This window comes from Ranitomeya imitator, chromosome 6, assembly GCF_032444005.1.
Source record: "Ranitomeya imitator isolate aRanImi1 chromosome 6, aRanImi1.pri, whole genome shotgun sequence".
Classification (NCBI taxonomy): domain Eukaryota; kingdom Metazoa; phylum Chordata; class Amphibia; order Anura; family Dendrobatidae; genus Ranitomeya; species Ranitomeya imitator.
In genome coordinates this window covers 242,187,602-242,210,743 of record NC_091287.1, presented here as the reverse complement: position 1 = coordinate 242,210,743, position 23,142 = coordinate 242,187,602, and the positions used below count along the sequence as shown (strand labels likewise).

Below are 23,142 nucleotides of genomic sequence, written 5' to 3'. Positions count from 1 at the left end.
GGCACTTAGCCCCTCTCTTCCTACTCCCCTGTAGCGGTGGGATATAGGGTAATAAGGGGTTAATGTCACCTTGTAAGGTGACATTAAGCCCGGTTAATAATAGAGAGGCATCAATAAGACACCTATCCATTACTAATCCTATAGTAGTGAAAGAGTTAAAAATAAATAAAGACACAGCCAGAAAAAAGTATTTTAACAACCTTAATTTCACCATACTTACAAGCACGCCTAATTCCTGCGACGCCCTCGATTGCCTGCAAAAAATGTAAAATAATAAACCAACTGTATACTCCCTTTCTGCCATAATCCAATTAATATCGAATGTCCCACAATGATCTCCCGTATTGAACAGTAACATCAGGTGATGTCACTGCTCTATAGGGCCCCCAGTGACACACCTACAGGAGAAAATGGCTCCTGCAGTGCATCGCTAAGGTTACCTGAGTTCATTGATCTCACTTTATGGCAAAGCTGCGTGGAAATGTTCCCACACAAAAGTGCCACAAGTGAGAGTAGGAACTATTTCTCACAGCGGTGGAGGGATACAGTGCGGAAGGATACCTTCCGTCATTGTATTGCTGGCGCCCCTGGGGAGCGGTCGCATCAGCTGAGTATATTGCTTTTTTATTATTTTAATATTTTTTACAGGTGAGCAAGGGCTTCGGGATCAAGGTGATTGGCGAGTATGTACTCTATGTTGTATGAACTGTATGTACTGTATGTGTTGTGTACAGTTAGGGCCAGAAATATTTGGACAGTGACACAATTTCCGCGAGTTGGGCTCTGCATGCCACCACATTGGATTTGAAATGAAACCTCTACAGAATTCAAGTGCAGATTGTAACGTTTAATTTGAAGGGTTGAACAAAAATATCTGATAGAAAATGTAGGAATTGTACACATTTCTTTACAAACACTCCACATTTTAGGAGGTCAAAAGTAATTGGACAAATAAGCATAACCCAAACAAAATATTTTTATTTTCAATATTTTGTTGCAAATCCTTTGGAGGCAATCACTGCCTTAAGTCTGGAACCCATGGACATCACCAAACGCTGGGTCTCCTCCTTCTTAATGCTTTGCCAGGCCTTTACAGCCGCAGCCTTCAGGTCTTGCTTGTTTGTGGGTCTTTCCGTCTTAAGTCTGGATTTGAGCAAGTGAAATGCATGCTCAATTGGGTTTAGATCTGGAGATTGACTTGGCCATTGCAGAATGTTCCACTTTTTGGCACTCATGAACTCCTGGGTAGCTTTGGCTGTATGCTTGGGGTCATTGTCCAACTGTACTATGAAGCGCCGTCCAATCAACTTTGCAGCATTTGGCTGAATCTGGGCTGAAAGTATATCCCGGTACACTTCAGAATTCATCCGGCTACTCTTGTCTGCTCTTATGTCATCAATAAACACAAGTGACCCAGTGCCATTGAAAGCCATGCATGCCCATGCCATCACGTTGCCTCCACCATGTTTTACAGAGGATGTGGTGTGCCTTGGATCATGTGCCGTTCCCTTTCTTATCCAAACTTTTTTCTTCCCATCATTCTGGTACAGGTTGATCTTTGTCTCATCTGTCCATAGAATACTTTTCCAGAACTGAGCTGGCTTCTTGAGGTGTTTTTCTGCAAATTTAACTCTGGCCTGTCTATTTTTGGTATTGATGAATGGTTTGCATCTAGATGTGAACCCTTTGTATTTACTGTCATGGAGTCTTCTCTTTACTGTTGACTTAGAGACAGATACACCTACTTCACTGAGAGTGTTCTGGACTATAGTTGATGTTGTGAACGGGTTCTTCTTCACCAAATTAAGTATGCGGCGATCATCCACCACTGTTGTCATCCGTGGACGCCCAGGCTTTTTTGAGTTCCCAAGCTCACCAGTCAATTCCTTTTTTCTAAGAATGTACCCAACTGTTGATTTTGCTACTCCAAGCATGTCTGCTATCTCTCTGATGGATTTTTTCTTTTTTTTCAGCCTCAGGATGTTCTGCTTCACCTCAATTGAGAGTTCCTTTGACCGCATGTTGTCTGCTCACAGCAACAGCTTCCAAATGCAAAACCACACACCTGGAATCCACCCCTGACCTTTTAACTACTTCATTGATTACAGGTTAACGAGGGAGACGCCTTCAGAGTTAATTGCAGCCCTTAGAGTCCATTGTCCAATTACTTTTGGTCCCTTGAAAAAGAGGACGCTATGCATTACAGAGCTATGATTCCTAAACCCTTTCTCCGATTTGGATGTGGAAACTATCATATTGCAGCTGGGAGTGTGCACTTTCAGCCCATATTATATATATAATTGTATTTCTGAACATGTTTTTGTAAACAGCTAAAATAACAAAACTTGTGTCACTGTCCAAATATTTCTGGCCCTAACTGTATATGTGCTGTATGTTGTATGTACTGTATGTTATATGTATTGTTGTATGTTATATGTTGTATGTACCGTATGTTATATTTTATGTTGTATGTACTGTTGCATGTTATATGTTGTATGTAATGTATGTTGTATGTACTGTTGCATGTTGTATGTTATATGTTGTATGCTGTATGTACTGTTTTATGTTGTATGTACTGTTGTATGTTATATGCTGTATGTACTGTTGTATGTTATCTGTTGTATGTTGTATGTACTGTATGCTATATGTTGTATGTTCCGTTGTATGTTGTATGCACTGTATGTTATATGTTTTATGTTGTATGTACTGTTGTATGGTATATGTTGTATGTACTATATGTTGTATGTACTGTTATATGTTGCATGTACTGTATGTTATATGTTGTATGTTCTGTTGTATATACTATGTTGTATGTTGTTGTATGTTGTATGTACTGTATGTTATATGTTGTATGTTCTGTTGTATGTACTGTATGTTATATGTTGTATATTGCATGTGCTGTTGTATGTTATATGTACGGTATATGTTGTATGTTCTGTTGTATGTACTGTATGTTGTTTTCTACTGTATGTTGTATGTTGTATGTACTGTATGTTGTATATGCTGTATCTACTGTATATGTGCTTTTGTTTTGTTTTTTACATTCAACACATTAGCCGGATGATGCAACTACTACTGTCCCATCATTGGCTAATGTGTCAATCAATGTCACTGTAGCAGGCATAGCCCAATGGGACTTGTAGTCCCATCGGACGATGCCTGCACACACACACACAACCCTCCAAAGACCCACCCGCACAGCCCCGCAGACCCCCAGACAGTGCCGCACACCCCCGGACAGCGCTGCACAGCCCCGCAAAGACCCACACAGCCCCGCACACACTGGGACAGCCTCGCACACACCCGGAGAGAGTCGCCCAGCCCCGCAAAGCCCTGGACAGCGCCGCACAGCCCGCAGATGCCCCGGCAGACCCTTGGACAGCCCACAGACCCAGCCCACACACACATACACAGTTACCGTCCACACACTTCCCTCCTCCTGGGGCCGCAGAGTTTCTCGCACCCACATCTGCAGCAAAACTGCTGATCTTTTTTCCATCTGCGGTTTTGCTGCGGATGTGCCTGACTCAATGCAAGTCTATGGGCGCAGAAACGTTGCAATTCCGCACAAAAAAGTGACATGCTGTAGAAAAAAAAGCTGCTTTTCAGTGCGGATTTTTCTGCAGTATGTGCACATCAAGTCTGCGGTTCCCATAGACTTACATTATTTGTGCACTACACTGCAGATTTGATGCAATTCCACGAGGCAAAAAACGCTGTGGATCCGCAATGAAATCCGAAACATGTGATGGTGTCTCCGCGGCTTTTCTACATGCATTTGCATATTTCACATAAGGGATGGGGGCAGTGTTCTGGATCACTTCGTTGAGAAACACGTGATGGTGTCTCCGCGGTGTTGAATGTTTTGATCTCCCCGAGGTCATTCATCCTTATGTTTATAGTCCTTTTACTAGGCACTGCTCCTAGTAGCCAGTTTCCTACTCCACACTGATGAGGGGCAAATAACCCGAAACAGCTGTTTGTGGATGGATACCATGTTTTGGCATAGGTGGTTTTCCTTTTTGGATGCTGCCCTTCCCGGGGAAAGACCTGGCTATTTATTGCTTGCGTTGAGAAACACGTGATGGTGTCTCCGCAGCTTTTCTACATGCATTTGCATATTTCCCATAAGGGATGGGGGCAGTGTTCTGGATCACTGCGTTGAGAAACACGTGATGGTGACTCCGCGGTGTTGGATGTTTTGATCTCCCTGAGGTCATTCATCCTTATGTTTATAACTCTTTTTTTATATTGATAGATCGGGCGATTTTGAATGCAGCTATACCAAATATGTGTATGTTTGATGTTTTTTAATTGTTTTATTTTGAATGGGGCGAAAGGGGGGTGATTTGAACCTTTACAGTGCCTTTCGAAAGTATTCGGCCCCCTTGAACTTTTCAACCTTTTCCCACATATCATGCTTCAAACATAAAGATACCAAATGTAAAGTTTTGGTGAAGAATCAACAACAATTGGAACACAATTGTGAAGATGAACTCAATTTATTGGTTATTTTAAATTTTTGTGGAAATTCGAAAACTGAAAAGTGGGGCGTGCAATATTATTCGGCCCCTTTACTTTCAGTGCAGCAAACTCACTCCAGAAGTTCATTGTGGATCTCTGAATGATCCAATGTAGTCCTAAATGCTGAATAATGATAAATATAATCCACCTGTGTGTAATCAAGTCTCTGTATAAATGCACCTGCTCTGTGATAGTCTCAGGGTTCTGTTTGAAGCACAGAGAGCATCATGAAGACCAAGGAACACAACAGGCAGGTCCATGATACTGTTGTGGAGAAGATTAAAGCCGGATTTGGATGCAAAATGATTTCCAAATCTTTAAACATCCCAAGGAGCACTGTGAAAGCGATCATATTGAAATGGAAGGAGTATCATACCACTGCAAATCTACCAAGACCTGGCCGTCCCTATAAACTTTCATCACAAACAAGGAGAAGACTGATCAGAGATGCAGCCAAGAGGCCCATGATCACTCAGGATGAACTGGAGATCTACAGCAGAGGTGGGACAGTCTGTCCATAGGACAACAATCAGTCGTACATGGCACAAATCTGGCCTTTATGGAAGAGTGGCAAGAAGAAAGCCATTTCTTAAAGATATCTATATAAAGTATCATTTAAAGTTTACAACAAGCCACCTGAGAGACTCACCAAACATGTGGAAGAAGGTGCTCTGGTCAGATGAAACCAAAATCAAACTTTTTGGCAACAATGTCAAACGATATGTTTGGCGTAAAGGCAACACAGCTCATCACCCTGAACACACCATCCCCACTGTCAAACATGGTGGTGGCAGCATCATGGTTTGGGCCTGCTTTTCTTCAGCAGGGATAGGGAAGATGGTTAAAATTGATGGGAAGATAGATAGAACCAAATACAGGACCATTCTTGAAGAAAACTTGTTGGAGACTTCAAAAGACCTGAGACTGGGACAGAGATTTGTCTTCCAACACGACAATGATCCCAAACATACAGCAAAATCTACAATGGAATGGTTCACAAATAAATGTATCCAGGTGCTAGAATGGCCAAGTCAAAGTCCAGACCTCAATCCAATCGAGAATCTGTGGAAAGAGCTGAAAACTGAGCTCGAAGGAAGGAAGTATGGGCAAGAATTTCAGTCTCTCGATGTAAAAAACTGATAGAGACATACCCCAAGTGACTTACAGCTGTAATTGCAGCAAAAGGTGGCGCAACAAAGTATTAAGTTAAAGTGGCCGAATAATATTGCATGCCCCACTTTTCAGTTTTTGAATTTCTATAATATGCAAATTGCCTCTTCTGAGAAAAAGAGGACTTAAACTCTATAGCGCCACCTATTGGAAGTAGCGATCCTACAAGTCACAATCAACTCTTTAACGAGTCGTGCAATATGACTTAGGATAAAAGCCAAATTAGTATCTCAATTCGCAGACACGGTGTTTCGGGCTGTTGGCCCTCGTCAGTGCGAAGCATGAGAACTAATTTGGCTAGGTGAGAGGCTCTGGACTGGGGTCTAAGGGGTATCGTTTCTCCTTATGGAGAGTGACATACCATCTCTGGCTTGTGAATTTCTATAAAAATTTAAAATAACCAATAAATTTCGTTCAACTTCACAATTGTGTTCCACTTGTTGTTGATTCTTCACTAAAACTTTACATTTGGTGTCTTTATGTTTGAAGAATGGTATGTGGGAAAAGGTTGAAAAATTACAGGGGGCCGAATACTTTCACAGAGAACAAGATGATGAATCAATTGCACTGCATGGACGTTGTATAGTTAGTTATATAGGAGGAGTCACTGCAGTGATCAGCATAATACTGATTAGCACTGAAGGGTAGAGTGTGCACAGATGGTATTGAATGCCTACTCAGCTATGACACTCTGTAAATCTCATTATTAATAATAATAATAATAATAATTTTATGTATATAGCGTCAACATATTCCGCAGCGCTTTACAAATTATAGAGGGGATTTGTACAGACAATAGACATTTCAGCGTAACAAAAACACAGTTCAAAATAGATACCAAGAGGAGTGAGGGCCCTCCTCCCTCATTGCTACATTAGAAGCACTGAACCAAATTAAGGCTATGTGCACACGTTCAGGATTTCTTGCAGAAATTTCCTGAGAAAAACCTCAAATTTTCTGCAAGAAATCTGCATGCGTTTTTTGCGTGTTTTTACTGTGTTTTTGGTGCGTTTTTTTTTTGCAGATTTTTCTGGACATTTCCCAGTGCATTATATAGTGGGAAATCCGCAAAAAAAATCCGCAAAATTAATGAACATGCTGCTTTTATTTACCGCGATGCGTTTTTTTCACGGAAAATCCATTCTAAATGATGGGATGCTGTTTTTTTGCGGTTTTATAGCATTTTTATAGTGAAAAAACACACACAAAAAAACGCGAAAAATCAGCAACGTGTGCACACAGCCTAATATGTGGATATACTGAGCTTATAGCTCTACATGGATATGAAGCACTGCGCTCCATCCACCAGAGCTGCAGCAGGACAGCCGATTGCCTGCCAATCTGACTCTCCCTTCATTAGTTTCACCCTATCTGGGTAGAATGATCATAGGATGATTGCTGGCTAACCCTCATTGAAGCGAACCCTATACTGCATGACATTACAAAAGTCCCTGACGCTCGTTTCGCCCGTATTGACCGCATTTGTTATCCTTTTAAACTTCCTGACATGATTGACAAGTGAATTAGCCAATGATTAACATCTCATTCAGGAATACTGTTGTAGCAATCAGTTTGTTACAAGAATAGTTTAAACAATGAACTAGAAATGTTCCTCTCCTCCTTCCCCATTTACCTTTTGCTCCTTACGCAAGCCAGCCTCCTGATCAACTTTTATCTGTCCGCACATTTACTATTCCATCTCCCCCTCACTCTCCTGTCCAATTCTATTGGGGCTCATGACACATAAGGCTACGTTCACATTTGCGTTGTGCGCCGTTGCATCGGCGACGCAACGCACAACGCAAATAAAAACGCACCAAAACGCATGCAAAAAACGCTGCGTTTTGCGATGCATGCGTCCTTTTTTGCCGAAATTTGGACGCAAGAAAAATGCAACTTGTTGCGTTTTCTGCGCCCGACGCTTGCGGCAAAAAAACCGCATGCGTCACACAACGCAGCACAACGCATGTCCATGCGTCCCCCATGTTAAATATAGGGGCACATGACGCATGCGTCGCCGCTGCGTCGCCCGACGCAAACACGCAAAACGCTAATGTGAACGTAGCCTAAGAGCTGTGTAGGAGCGCAGAACTAGTATGTGTCCTGTCATGGCTGGTTCTGCGCTTCCTTCTCGCTTTTTTTACAGCTCTTATGTGACATTTCTTGCTCCCTCCCTGCTTACACTACACTACCTTCACGCTCCTTGCTGACAAGGAGTGCACAGTATACTTTTGTATAATGGAGATACATCAGTGCACTCAATAGCATTTGCTGTGTTAACATGAAATCTACTAAGACAAATATAGACAAGTAGAATGCAGTGTCACATTATTTCTTATCCTATATTTTTGCTCACCTGGATTATTTCTGTGGTTGCTATTTGATCTACGCCTCCTGTCCATTGTTACTTCTGTTGGAGTTTTCACACTTCATAAATGCTGTGAAAAGTTAACATTAAAGATAAAAAATTAGATGGATTATTCCATAATTTAGTTTTTTTCTCAATTTTTGTATTAGCTTGTAATTTATTTTGATAGGAATCTCTTATAATATATATTGTATACTCCATATATTACATTATATATTACATTTACGTTTATCATGCTAATGTTAAGAGGGTTGTCAAGGACTCTTTAGAATAAGTCAATGCTATAAGTAAACGCCACAGCTCCATACAGTGTGCAGTGGCTGTTCTTATGTACTGCAGCTTAGCTCCTATTAAAGTGAATATGATCTGAGTTGCAGTATCCAAGAATGGCTACTACACACGATGGATTGTTAGCATCTAATTCATAGACAATCTCTTTAATATACAGTATTTCACATTCTGTACTGTATTACCTATTCACGCACTTGCATGCCTAGACTGCTATCAATGAGGTTATTAATGCTTGGGGGCAGAGTCTAGCAATTCCATATGCTTTCTACTGATTACCGTATTTACATTTATTTACATTTTTTATCTACACATCATTTAATCTTTTAACACGGGGTATTTTAATGTATGCCGATAAAGATTTGGATTTTATTAGAAGGGTTTTTTTCTGGCATATGGCTGATAGTTTATACCATATTATTCTATTACCTGTGAGCTGTTTCCGGTAAACCTCCACGAGCATATGCCATGCACAGAGTGTCATGTGAAACTTACTACAACTTCTGCAAATTGTTAGGTGCATCTGCATACACATCAGAAAAGCCTAGCATTGGCTACCCTATTCCTCCTTCATCTTGATTGTTGACCATAATTTGCACTGTTACTGCTGTGCATTTGGCTCCTTTCATAAGTAGAATCTACAGTAGTTGCATCAACATAGGAACTACTAAGTGGAAAACAATAGGAATATTGCCTGCACCCCACCATTCCTCCTCCTGATATTCCCAGGCATCATTCACTTCACTTCACTGCATAGCTTGTTCTTCCTATGTCTATGTCCTTACCTTACATATGGAGAGCTCATGGCTCCTTGCAAGCTGACTCCTGGCTCCTTGCAGAAATGAAGTCTGCACAGTAATTCTGAGTTTCATTTCTTGCTCAGACCACACCTATCCCCAGGTCACTATCTGGTGATGTCAGAATTCAAAGACTATGTAAATGGAGTTTTCCCAGAAGCATCATGATTCATGTAACGTAGCTTCAGTCTACTCTATTCGCTGCTGCTGTGGGCAGAATATGGTATATAGTGTAAGCACAATGTAGTTGGACATTGGATAAGCAGCCAGCAGTCTTTCAATAAGGCTACGTTCACATTTGCGCCATTAGGCGCAGCGTCGTCGACGCAATGCACAACACATGGTAAACGCATGCAAAACGCAGGTTTTTTTGACGCATGCGTTCACCGTATGCGTTGGAAAACGCTGCGTTTTTTGAAAAAAAACTTGCGTTTTTTTGCCAAAAAAACGCAGCGTTTTCTGACGCATGCGTTGGCCTACAGTGATGTCATTCTTTACACAATTGCACAAAATAAAGCCCCAATTAGTGTCTAGACACTAGATAAAGACCACCAATGGCTAGAAGAGGGTGGGTGTAATGGAATTTGTGTATATATACCCTGGCAGAGATGAATTCCTCACATTTTGCTGGGGTGCATCATGATGGAGCGTCCCATGGAGAGTATCTACATTAATTTGGAGTTGGATTTTGCCTTGACTAATGCTTATGCTATTGCCTATTACGAGCAAAGGAAAAGAGAAAAACGGAGAAGGAGTCATCGGTCTTTTGGCTACACCCTATAGTTGAAGTCCGGGAGAGCCGTGGAGCCTACCATTGTTTGTTTGGCGAGCTAAATGACAATCTGGAAAAATATTTTGAATACACCAGAATGTCTCAAGACAGCTTCCGCTATCTGCTGTGTCTTGTGGAAGGAGCCATTACCAGGCAGGACACACAGCTCCGGAGATCAGTTTCTGCAGAGGAACGGCTGCTGGTGACTCTACGGTACGCAATTTTGCTATTTGAACGACTGTCATATGTTCTGCCATTTATTTATTTTTTTTGTTTGTTTGTTTGGTAAATTTTTTTTTTTTATTAAAATGTAATTTAATTAAATTTCTTTATTTTTCTTCTTGGCAGTTTCCTGGCTACCGGAGAGACCTTAAGATCCCTGCATTTCCAATTTAGGATTGGAGTCTCCACACTTTCTGGAATTGTTGCCGACACATGCCGCGCTTTGTGGGACAATCTCCGGGATGAATTTTTACCAATCCCAACAACTGAATTATGGGAGGCCAGCGCCCAAAAATTTGAATAACTGTGTACCTTCCCTAACTGTATTGGAGCTGTGGATGGGAAGCACATTAGGATTACAAAACCTGCAAGAACTGGATCTCAGTTCTTTAGTTATAAAAAATACTTTTCCACCGTGCTCATGGCAATTGCAGGTGCGGACTGCAGGTTTCTCGCCGTGGACATTGGAGCGTTTGGCCGTACAAATGACTCATGGACATTTAAAGAGTCTGATATGGGCCAAAGGTTATATGGGAACAATTTTAATTTCCCCCAGCCACGACCTCTTCCCAACACCGAAGGCTCGGCAATGCCATTTGTTGTGGTTGGGGATGAGGCATTTCAAATGTGTGCCAACCTACTGAAACCCTACTCCAGTCAGGGCTTGGACCACACCAAAAGTATTTTCAATTATAGACTGTCCAGGGCCAGAAGAACTGTGGAGTGCGCCTTTGGCATCCTGGTCTCCAAATGGCGTATTTTAGGATCCACCATTAATCTGAAAATTGAGACAGTGGATGAGGTGGTGAAGGCTTGTGTGGTTCTCCACAATTATATTATTGCCAAATAGAGACTGAACGTGGAACTAGATGAACCCATACCAAACCCATTGCCCGATTACCAACATCATCTTCTGAGGACAACTGTTGAAATTGAGCAGATGAGGGATCGATTTGCTTCCTATTTTGTTTCTGATGTTGACCGTGTGTCATGGCAAGATGCAATGGTGTAGTGTTTATGTTTTACGGTTATACTTTATTCTGCTTTTAACTGAAAAATAACTTTATTGTGCTTATAATAAAAGAATATAATGACAATAAAAGATTTCAACACTATTGTGTCCATTAAATGTAACCAGTTTAAAGGTGCCTAATGTAATGTTCTTTCAAATTTGTCATCTACCTAGATTTTCAACTGTTGTGTGCTTTGAATAAACTTACTTTATTGTGCCTTAACTTATCAAAACCTGCTCCCCTTTTTTTTTCAAATGTTATTGTTAATAAAAAAATGTTTAAACTTTTCCAATGTCCATTTTCCTACCAACTGGTCTAAAAGTGTGTACCGCCAAAAATGTACTCAGGTGATCACCAGCTCCCAAATATACTCAGGTGATACCCAGCTGCCAAACCACCCCAGCTGACTCAGCCAAACCACCCCACTTATGTTCACATGGCCATGTTTTCTATAGTTGAGCGAACATGCTCGGCTCCCTCCTTGGCAAACTGTAAAGCTTCCCGACTAGTTGCATATGGAACCCGGCTTCATGGAGCGCGCTGTTGTGAATTCTGTGGCAGAGCTCCCTCCTGTGGTCACAAGTGGTACTTCGGCTGGTTCTCTCTGTGAGCTTCCGTTGGTGGAGGAAAGTGGTACTGCGGCTTCTGAGTTTCCTTCCTCAGGTGATGTGGTGAGGTCGTTAGGTGTTTCCCTATTTAACTCCACCCAGTGCTTTGATCCTGGCCTCCAGTCAATGTTCTAGTGTTGGACCTGTTTCCTCCTGGATCGTTCCTGTGGCTTGCTGCTCGGCATAGCTAAGTTCCTCTTTGCTATTTGTTTGCTGTTTTTTTTTTGTCCAGCTTGTCAATTTGTTTTTTTCTGCTTGCTGGAAGCTCTGGGGCGCAGAGGGTGTACCTCCGTGCCGTTAGTTCGGTACGGAGGGTCTTTTTGCCCCCTTTGCGTGGTTTTTGAAGGGTTTTGTGTTGACCGCAAAGTTACCTTTCCTATCCTCGCTCTGTTCAGAAAGTTGGGCCTCACTTTGCTAAATCTATTTCATCTCTACGTTTGTCTCTTCATCTTTACTCACAGTCATTATATGTGGGGGCTGCCTTTTCCTTTGGGGTATTTCTCTGAGGCAAGGTAGGCTTATTTTCTATCTTCAGGCTAGCTAGTTTCTCAGGCCGTGCCGAGTTGCATAGGCAGCGTTAGGCGCAATCCACGGCTGCCTCTAGTGTGGTTTGTTAGGATCAGGGATTGCGGTCAACAGAGTTCCCACGTCTCAGAGCTCGTTCTCGTTTTTTGGGTTATTGTCAGGTCACTGTATGTGCGCTGACCTCTATGTCCATTGTGGTTCTGAATTACCTTTCATAACAGTGCGCTGGCTGAGCAGCAGTTTTCACCCGCCGCAGCTGCATGTGCCGAGGCTGTGTGACTGGCACTACACATGCATGGCTAGGCCAACAAATAGGCTTGGGTTGTGCATGTGTTGTGCGTGTCACAGCCTTGGAACATGCGGCTGCGGTGCTGGAAAAATTCAGATCAACAGCCGCACACCAGGAAGCCGGGTCCATATGCAAGTAGTCGGCAAGTGTTATAGCTTGCCAAGGAGGGAGCCGATCATGTTCGCGCCACTCTAGCAAGTAAAAACTATTGAAGTCAGGATGCTGAAATACATCCTGATTCAAATAGTGTCGACACTTGGCCACGTGACCATTGCAACCACCTCACCTGAGCCATGACCTATTGTATGTGTAAATACTATGAGATGCTAAAATCCTCTTTGTGTTTGTAAACACCTTATAGAACAATGAGAGACACAAAAAAAAGGCGAATAAAAAATTGATAAAATAGTATCTGACATTGCATATATATCAGGTGTACAAAACAAAAGATTTGTGTACACGGCGCACGGTGTGAGTTGCCGGAAACTAATTTTTAACAATACAAACAAATAGAGTTTTAAATATAACAGTTTTATTTTGTGACACAAAAAAAAGGGGGTAAGATAATTAAGGGGTATCAACTTGGGCAATCAGGGGTGACTCATAGCTACCCGCTTGGGAGTGGGTAGATGAGGAGGTTGAACCATAGTCCAGAAGGCTGGACGGTAATTCCGACCACCCTGTGTGCGAGGGTGAGGATATTGCCACCTCTGTAGGGGAGGGAGGAGGCAACACCAGTCTGCATGTGGTTGTTGAATGGCTCTGGCTAGAGCTAGGTGTGGGTATAGGAGCAGCCAGAGATGCAGCAGCTGTCCGTGTTGTTTTCCTCTTTTTCCTCTCTCTCTCTGGGTGTTCCTCTGCTTGAGGTCTTCTGGAGGTTGAGGTCCTAGCAGGAGCAGGACTCATCGGCTGGGTGTGATGGTGTCGGTGGTGGCGTCCCTCGGCACCCGGACCTCTGTAGAGTGGCGTTGTTGCAGGCCTGCATCACCGAAATCTGGAGTTCCGGTGTAAGATGTTCCACCATGCCCTTAGCAATGGCTCTAAAAAAATGCTTTGCCGGCCTCATGAGCTCGGATTCCATTGTTTCAAGGCACCGGTCGATAGTGGCCAGAGCAGTGTCCATCCTATCTCCCAGCACCTTGAAACAATTTTGGAAAACCGTGCCCAAATGAAAATATTCGGGCATTAGCGGCCTGTCCGAGGCCCGCTGCCGCTGGCGGGAATACCCAAAAGAAGGAGTGACAGAGGCCTCGGCCAGGGGAACACCAGATGGACCGGCTGCCGGTTCTCCAGAAAGTGGTGCAAGCCTGCTCTCGCTGTGGGATGGCTGTGACGGGTCCGATGGCGATTTATGAAGGACCGCTCCAGATGGCCGAACAGGTTCGAGGGTGCTGCTGTGTGTTCTGTGAAAAGATAAGGAAAACATTAGTATTCAAAAAATAAAATTTCACATACGCCAACTCCTGTGTAATATAAGAAAGTTAACATTACATCACACAACACTATAAAATAACATATCATTGTAAGGGTCACTTCCGTCTGTCAGTCTGTCTGTCCATAACTCACGGTTAATCATTCGCTGATTGTTCTCGCCAGCTGCCTGTCATGGCTGACGCAACCAATCAGCGATGGGCACAGTCCAGAATAAAATGAGCGCTCCTCCCTGCAGTCAATGCCTGTCGCCCGCATACTCACCACTGTCATCGCTAAACACACGGCCGGCGTTAACGCAAACCGTTGTCGCCGCAAAAACCTTGGTGTCACCAACTCTTTACTATTGACGCTGCCTATGCCGCATCAATATTAAAAAATTTAAAGTTACAAATTTGATTAAAAAATATACCCTGCTATACTTGCCCTCCGTTGGCGTTTGCGACGACCGCCATCTTTTACGCTGATCGCAGGACCTGCCATGACGTCATGGTCATGTGACCGAGATGTCATCACAGTTCCTGCGATCAGACCTACCCTGGCTGGGACCGGAACCTGTCGTGGACTACAAGGACTCACGCAGTAAATTATTTTATTTTTTTTAAAAACTGTGACAAACCTGGATGGGCAATATACCATGCCACTAGGAATTTTTACGTGGCTGGCCAATATACTATGTGGCTCTGTGCTGTATACTACATCACTTGAAAAGATGTCATGCGTGGCTTGGCAATATACAATGTGACTCTGTGCTTTATACTACGTCACTGGGCAATATACTAGTTGGCTGCCCAATATACTACGTGGCTGGCCAATATACTACGTGGCTGGCCAATATAATACTTGGCTAGGCAATATACTACGTGGCTGGGCAATATACTATGTGGCTGGGCAATATACTATGTGGACATGCATATTGTGCAATACCCGATGCGCTGCAATAGGTACACCAATAATTAAATACTTACGATCAGTGGCCCAGGATCGGTCTCAGCAACTGGAGCAACCTTGTGTACTTGTAGGTGACGTCCTTGCCGCAGCAGCACCACTTCGAGCCTGTTCCTCCTCCTTCCACAGGCCCCGATTGAAACGGTCCTTCATGGAATGCCATCTTGTCTTCAATTTTTTGACTGTGAATGCAAACAAAAAAAAGGTTAGAGATTGTACATTTCCAAATGATAACACAACCGTGTGTGAGGCAACAAAGTTGAAGGAGTTGATCACATCACACACGATTGTGTTATCCTGGCCTGATGGGTCTGAGCGGAGTTTCAGAAATACTTACCAAAGTTTGATTTGTCCGATGCGGAAGCGCTGTCAAAGCCATCCCACAGTGATTTTGCCACCTCAGCGGACATCCGCCTCAACACCACCTGGTCCGCATGCCGGTAGTCACGTCTGTCCCACAACGGGCCACGCTCCTGGATACTGGCGACGAGGAGATCAATGTTTATCCCCTCCTCGCGGTCCCGTTGTGAAACCTAGAATAATATAAAAACATTAATGTTTAAATTCTCACAAAGCGGATATTCATCAGTCCTGTTAGTTTGTCATATATCAGCCAGCCAGTTTCTGCCACTTACATTGTGTTGTTTTATACACAGGGCCTGACTTTTGGTTCAGTCTCCCAACTGCCGGTTGCCCGTACACTCCAGCCGTATGCAGAACCATCAGGGATCGCTGAATCTTCCCCAGCACCGCCTAATAATCGACATTGCAACAAAGTGGAACTCCACACTGCACATGGTTAAGAGGCTGTGCGAACATAGGCATGCTGTAATTAATTTGTGGGAGGATACACATACACAGGCAGGCACTTGGATGGCAGACATGGAGTTGTCTGGTGTGCAGTGGTCGAAGCTACAAGACCTCTGTCAAGTCCTTCAGTGTTTTAAGGAATGCACACGGCTGGTAAATGCAGATGACGCCATCATAAGCATGAGCATCCCACTAATGCGTCTGCTGATGCAAAGTTTGACGCACATTAAGGAGCTGGCGTCTGCAGCCGAGGAGGAGGGAAGGCTTGATGACAGTCAGCCATTGTGTGCTCAGAGAACTCTCGGGGATGAGGTGGCAGACGAAGAGGAGGAGGATGATGGGGATGAATATTTATGGGAGGAGGATGCCTCTCAGGGGGCAATAGAAACTGGTGGCATTGCAAGGTCAGGTGCAGGGTTTTTGCGGGACACAAGTGATGTTGATTTGCAAGAAAGTGCTCCTCAACCCAGCACAAGCAGTGAATTGACACCTGGAACATTGGCCCACATGGCTGAGTATGCCTTGCGTATCCTAAAAAGGGACCCCCGCATTATCAAAATGATGACCGATGTCGATTACTTGCTGGCCTGCCTCCTGGATCCACGATATAAAGGAAAATTACAAAATATCATGCCACATGAGAACCTTGAGCAAATATTGGCTACCAAACAAGCAACTCTTGTAGACCGTTTGGTTCAGGCATTCCCAGCACACAGCGCCGGTGATGGTTCTCACACGAGCCGTAGGGGGCAACATGGCAGAGGTGTTAGAGGTGCACAAATCCAAAGTGGCGTTGGACAGAGGGGTTTCATAACCAGGTTGTGGAGTGATTTCACAATGACCGCTGACACGACAGGTACTGCTGCATCAATTCAAAGTGACAGGAGACAGCATTTGTCCTGTATGGTTACGAACTACTTTTCCTCCCTTATCGATGTTCTCCCTCACAGGTCATTCCCCTTTGATTACTGGGCATCTAAAATAGACACCTGGCCTGAATTGTCAGAATATGCATTACAGGAGCTCGCTTGCCCTGCTGCTAGTGTGCTATCAGAAAGAGTCTTCAGTGCTGCTGGTTCAATACTGACCGAAAAAAGGACACGTCTGGCTACCCAGAATGTTGATGATCTAACCTTCATTAAAATGAACCAATCATGGATTTCAAATTATTTTGCCCCACCTTCCCCTGCTGACACGTAGCTTGCCTGAAAAATGTCTTGCTTTTGGCCTCCTCTTACTGACTTCTCCAATTCCTCCATTTTCAGCTGCTGAATGTCTACCATAGGCCATTTTTATACCTCCCTAAATGGGCTGACTCCCCCACAGGGCCGTGGTTACCAACTGGCGCAAGCACCCGTGCGAGTGCCGTTTGCCTGGACAGGTGGGTGTGCCCACTCTTGGGTGACGGCACTGGAACAGGGTCCCTCATAGTACAATGAAGTGTCTCTGATGGTGGTGGTGCACAACCAACGTCAGGCACACCGTCGTAATATGAGGGGCCCTGTGCCAGTACCGCGTGTCCCCCCCAGCTCAAACAGTGCTCTACCACTTGCAATACTTACCTCTCCCTGCTCAATCACTGTGTAGTCTTTGCTGTTAAATCCTTCAATGGCACTGCCAACACAAATTTGTTGAAATGATAGATGATAGTTAAAATATACAGGGGCCCTGGCCTCCATTTAGACCTGTTAATACTTTGCGCCTACTACCACTGTCTGCTACTCAGCAGAGGATCCCACCCCTGTACCTAGCTATGCCACCTGTTTATTTATGAACAATTTTTTTGGCAGACATTTAGCCCACTTTCTTATTTGGGCCTACTAACTGTGTCTGCCAGTCATTAAAGTTGTCCTCCACTGAACAAAGCAATGCCACCTGTTTAGTCCTGTTATCAGTTTTGAACTGCATTTAGCCTACTTTACTATTTGGGCCTACTAAGTATGTCTGCCACTCATTACAGTTGTCCTCGCCTGAACAAAGCAATGCCGCCTGTTTAGTCCTGTTACCAGTTCTGAACTGCATTTAACCTACTTTCTTATTTGGGCCTAGTAACTATGTCTGTCATTACAGTTGTTCTCCACTGAACAAAGCAATACCGCCTGTTTAGTCCTGTTAACAATTTAGAACTGCATTTAGCCTACTTTCTTATTTGGGCCTACTAACTGTGTTTGCCAGTCATTACAGTTGTCCTCCAATGAACAAAGCAATGCCGCATGTTTAATCCTGCTACCAGTTTTGAACTGCATTTAGCCAACTTTAATATTTGGGCCTACTAACTGTGTCTGCCACTCATTACAGTTGTCCTCCACTGAACAAAGCAATGCCGCCTGTTTAGTCCTGTTACCAATTTAGAACTGCATTTAGCCTACTTTCTTATTTGGGCATAGTAACTGTGTCTGCCAGTCATTACAGTTGTCCTCCACTGAACAAAGCAATGCCGCCTGTTTAGTCCTGTTACCAGTTTTGAACTGCATTTAGCCTACTTTCTTATTTGGGCCTAGTAACTGTGTCTGCCAGTCATTTCAGTTGTAGTCCACTGAACAAAGCAATTGCGCCTGTTTAGTCCTGTTACCAGTTTTGAACTGCATTTAGCCTACTTTCTTATTTGGGCATAGTAACTGTGTCTGCCAGTCATTACAGTTGTCCTCCACTGAACAAAGCAATGCCGCCTGTTTAGTCCTGTTATCAGTTTTGAACTGCATTTAGTCTACTGTAATATATGGGCCTACTAACTGTGTCTGCCACTCATTACAGTTGTCCTCCCCTGAACAAAGCAATGCCGCCTGTTTAGTCCTGTTACCAGTTTTGAACTGCATTTAGCCTACTTTAATATTTGGGCCTACTAACTGTGTCTGCCCCTCATTTCAGTTGTCCTCCACTGAACAAAGCAATGCCGCCTGTTTAGTCCTGTTACCAATTTAGAACTGCATTTAGCCTACTTTCTTATTTGGGCATAGTAACTGTGTCTGCCAGTCATTACAGTTGTCCTCCACTGAACAAAGCAATGCCGCCTGTTTAGTCCTGTTACCAGTTTTGAACTGCATTTAGCCTACTTTCTTATTTGGGCCTAGTAACTGTGTCTGCCAGTCATTTCAGTTGTAGTCCACTGAACAAAGCAATGCCACCTGTTTAGTCCTGTTACCAGTTTTGAACTGCATTTAGCCTACTTTCTTATTTGGGCATAGTAACTGTGTCTGCCAGTCATTACAGTTGTCCTCCACTGAACAAAGCAATGCCGCCTGTTTAGTCCTGTTACCAGTTTTGAACTGCATTTAGCCTACTTTAATATTTGGGCCTACTAACTGTGTCTGCCACTCATTACAGTTGTCCTCCCCTGAACAAAGCAATGCCGCCTGTTTAGTCCTGTTACCAATTTTGAACTGCATGTAGCCTACTTTATTATTTGGGCCTATATCTGTGTTTCCTCCTCATCCTACCCATTGCCCAGCCACTGCTAGATGAGTCTGCTGGTACATTGACCCAGACCACTACATTCCCCTTGCACTCTACAGAGCCAGAATCTGACCCTGCTGAAAGTCAGTTTCCCCTTCCCGCACACTATACCACCTTACACGGGGACAAAGAGGAAGGTGCAGATGAAAGTGCAGGTTCCTTCATCAGGTGGGGGGCATGCTCGTTGGCGACGTCACTGCCACAGGGCCCCTCATAGTACGCAAAAGTGTCTCTGCCAGTGGGAGGTGCCACCCGCCGTATTATGAGGGGCCCTGTGCCAGTGCCAATGAGTGGGCCCCCCTGCTTGCTCAGGATCACAGCACTTGCAAAGTTGAAATACTTACCTCTCCCTGCTCCACCGCCGTGACGTATTCCGCGTTTCCTGGGCCCACGAAAATCTGTAGCTAGCCCTACCCCCCCACAACTTTAGCCAAATGACCCCCAGTTTTCAATGCCTAACTATTATTATAAAGTAAATTAAGATTGACAAGTTTAAGTAATAAGAATTGATGTTTTTGGCATTAAAATGGGCACTGTAGGTGTTTTCCTGTCCTCCACTCACTGCCGACTTTGATTCCCCATTGACTTGAATTGGGTTTTGTTTGTTTTCGGCTCCCAACTTTTCGCAATAATCGGCCAATTTCACCCGACCCGACTTTTGACAAAGTCGGGTTTCTCGAAACCCAACTCGATCGTAAAAAAGTAAAAGTCGCTCAACTCTATGTATCACACATTCATTTTCTTTAGTACAATTGAGTGCAACCATTTAGCAAAATTGGGCCATTTCAGGCCTCCATTTAATTTTTTTGCCGTGTCTTACCCTAGTTATTGACACCAGTTGCTTAAAAAAATAGTTACCTACAGGCCAGATATTTTCTATTTCTTCTATTTTCTTACTATTGCACCAACAGTTGTCTCCTTCTCACTCAGCATCTTTCTTATGGTTTTGTAGCCCATTACAGCTTTGTGCAGGCCTATGATCTTGTCTGTTATGATAAGGCAATTCAGTACCACAATGGACATAGAAGCCAGAGCACACACAGTGACCTGACAATAACCCAAAAACATAGAATGAGCTCTGAGACGTGGAAACTCTGCTGACCAAAATCCCTAATCCTCTCCAACACACACTAGAGGCAGCTGTGGATTGCGCCTAACGCTCCCTATGCAACTCGGCACAGCCTGAGAAACTAGCTAGCCTGAAGATAGAAAATAAGCCTACCTTGCCACAGGAAAAGGCAGCCCCCACATATAATGACTGTGAGTTAAGATGAAACGACAAACGTAGAGATGATATAGATTTAGCAAAGTGAGGCCCGACTTTCTGAACAGAGCGAGGATAGGAAAGGTAACTTTGCGGTCAACACAAAACCCTACAAACAACCACGCAAAGGGGGCAAAAAGACCCTCCGTACCGAACTAACGGCACGGAGGTACACCTTCTGCATCCCAGAGCTTCCAGCAAGCAAGAAAAACAAATACGCAAGCTGGACAGGAAAAAACAGTAAACAAAATAACAAAAGCGGAACTTAGCTATGCAGAGCACCAGGCCACAGGAACGATCCAGGAGGAAGCAAGTCCTATACTAGAACATTGACTGGAGGCCAGGATCAGAGCACCAGGTGGAGTTAAATAGAACAGCACCTAACGACTTCACCAAATCACCTGAGGAAGGAAACTCAGAAGCCGCAGTACCACTCTCCTCCACCAACGGAAGCTCACAGACAGAATCAGCCGAAGTACCACTTGTGACCACAGGAGGGAGCTCTGCCACAGAATTCACAACAGTACCCCCCCCTTGAAGAGGGGTCACCGAACCCTCACCAGAGCCCCCAGGACGACCAGGATGAGCCATATGAAAGGCACGAACAAGATCGGGAGCATGGACATCAGAGGCAAAGACCCAGGAATTATCTTCCTGAGCATAACCCTTCCACTTAACCAGATACTGGAGTTTCCGTCTCGAAACACGAGAATCCAAAATCTTCTCCACAATATACTCCAACTCCCCCTCCACCAAAACCGGGGCAGGAGGATCAACAGATGGAACCATAGGTGCCACGTATCTCCGCAACAATGACCTATGGAAAACGTTATGGATGGAAAAAGAATCTGGAAGGGTCAAACGAAAAGACACAGGATTGAGAACCTCAGAAATCCTATACGGACCAATGAAACGAGGCTTAAATTTAGGAGAGGAAACCTTCATAGGAATATGACGAGATGACAACCAAACCAAATCCCCAACACGAAGTCGGGGACCCACACAGCGTCTGCGATTAGCAAAACGTTGAGCCTTCTCCTGGGACAAGGTCAAATTGTCCACCACATGAGTCCAGATCTGCTGCAACCTGTCCACCACAGTATCCACACCAGGACAGTCCGAAGACTCAACCTGCCCTGAAGAGAAACGAGGATGGAACCCAGAGTTGCAGAAAAACGGCGAAACCAAGGTAGCCGAGCTAGCCCGATTATTAAGGGCGAACTCAGCCAAAGGCAAAAAGGACACCCAGTCATCCTGATCAGCAGAAACAAAGCATCTCAGATATGTTTCCAAGGTCTGATTGGTTCGTTCGGTCTGGCCATTAGTCTGAGGATGGAAAGCCAAGGAAAAAGACAAGTCAATGCCCATCCTAGCACAAAAGGCTCGCCAAAACCTTGAAACAAACTGGGAACCTCTGTCAGAAACGATATTCTCCGGAATGCCATGTAAACGAACCACATGCTGAAAGAACAATGGCACCAAATCAGAGGAGGAAGGTAATTTAGACAAGGGTACCAAATGGACCATCTTAGAGAAGCGATCACAAACCACCCAAATGACTGACATTTTTTGAGAGACGGGAAGATCTGAAATAAAATCCATAGAGATATGTGTCCAAGGCCTCTTCGGGACCGGCAAGGGCAAAAGCAACCCACTGGCACGAGAACAGCAGGGCTTAGCCCGAGCACAAATCCCACAGGACTGCACAAAAGAACGCACATCCCGTGACAGAGATGGCCACCAAAAGGATCTAGCCACTAACTCTCTGGTACCAAAGATTCCAGGATGACCAGCCAACACTGAACAATGAACCTCAGAGATAACTCTATTCGTCCACCTATCAGGGACAAACAGTTTCTCTGCTGGGCAACGATCAGGTTTATTAGCCTGAAATTTTTGCAGCACCCGCCGCAAATCAGGGGAGATGGCAGACACAATTACTCCCTCTTTGAGAATACCCGCCGGCTCAGAAAAACCCGGAGAGTCGGGCACAAAATTCCTAGACAGGGCATCCGCCTTCACATTTTTAGAGCCCGGAAGGTACGAAACCACAAAGTCGAAACGGGAGAAAAACAGCGACCAGCGAGCCTGTCTAGGATTCAACCGTTTGGCAGACTCGAGATAAGTCAAGTTCTTATGATCAGTCAAGACCACCACGCGATGCTTAGCTCCTTCAAGCCAATGACGCCACTCCTCGAATGCCCACTTCATGGCGAGCAACTCTCGATTGCCAACATCATAATTTCGCTCAGCAGGCGAAAACTTCCTGGAAAAGAAGGCGCATGGTTTAATCACCGAGCAATCAGAACTTCTCTGCGACAAAACAGCCCCCGCTCCAATTTCAGAAGCATCAACCTCGACCTGGAACGGAAGCGAAACATCTGGCTGACATAACACAGGGGCAGAAGAAAAACGACGCTTCAACTCTTGAAAAGCTTCCACAGCAGCAGAAGACCAATTGACCACATCAGCACCCTTCTTGGTCAAATCGGTCAATGGTTTAGCAATACTAGAAAAATTGCAGATGAAGCGACGATAAAAATTAGCAAAGCCCAGGAACTTTTGCAGACTCTTCAGAGAAGTCGGCTGAGTCCAATCATGGATGGCCTGGACCTTAACAGGATCCATCTCGATAGTAGGAGGGGAAAAAATGAACCCCA

The 23,142-nt window shown here is 44.2% G+C and overlaps 1 protein-coding gene across 1 annotated transcript in view; it reads right to left on the bottom strand.

Moving 5' to 3' along the window:
* Positions 1 to 8,132, bottom strand: part of LOC138643350 (NFX1-type zinc finger-containing protein 1-like) — a 245,980-nt gene extending 237,848 nt beyond the window's left edge. The window contains exon 1 of the mRNA XM_069732272.1: positions 8,051 to 8,132. Coding sequence (XP_069588373.1) covers positions 8,051 to 8,096 — 46 coding nt within the window. The 5' untranslated portion in view covers positions 8,097 to 8,132. The remainder of the gene's footprint in view (positions 1 to 8,050) is intronic.
* Positions 8,133 to 23,142: the final 15,010 nt, after the last annotated feature.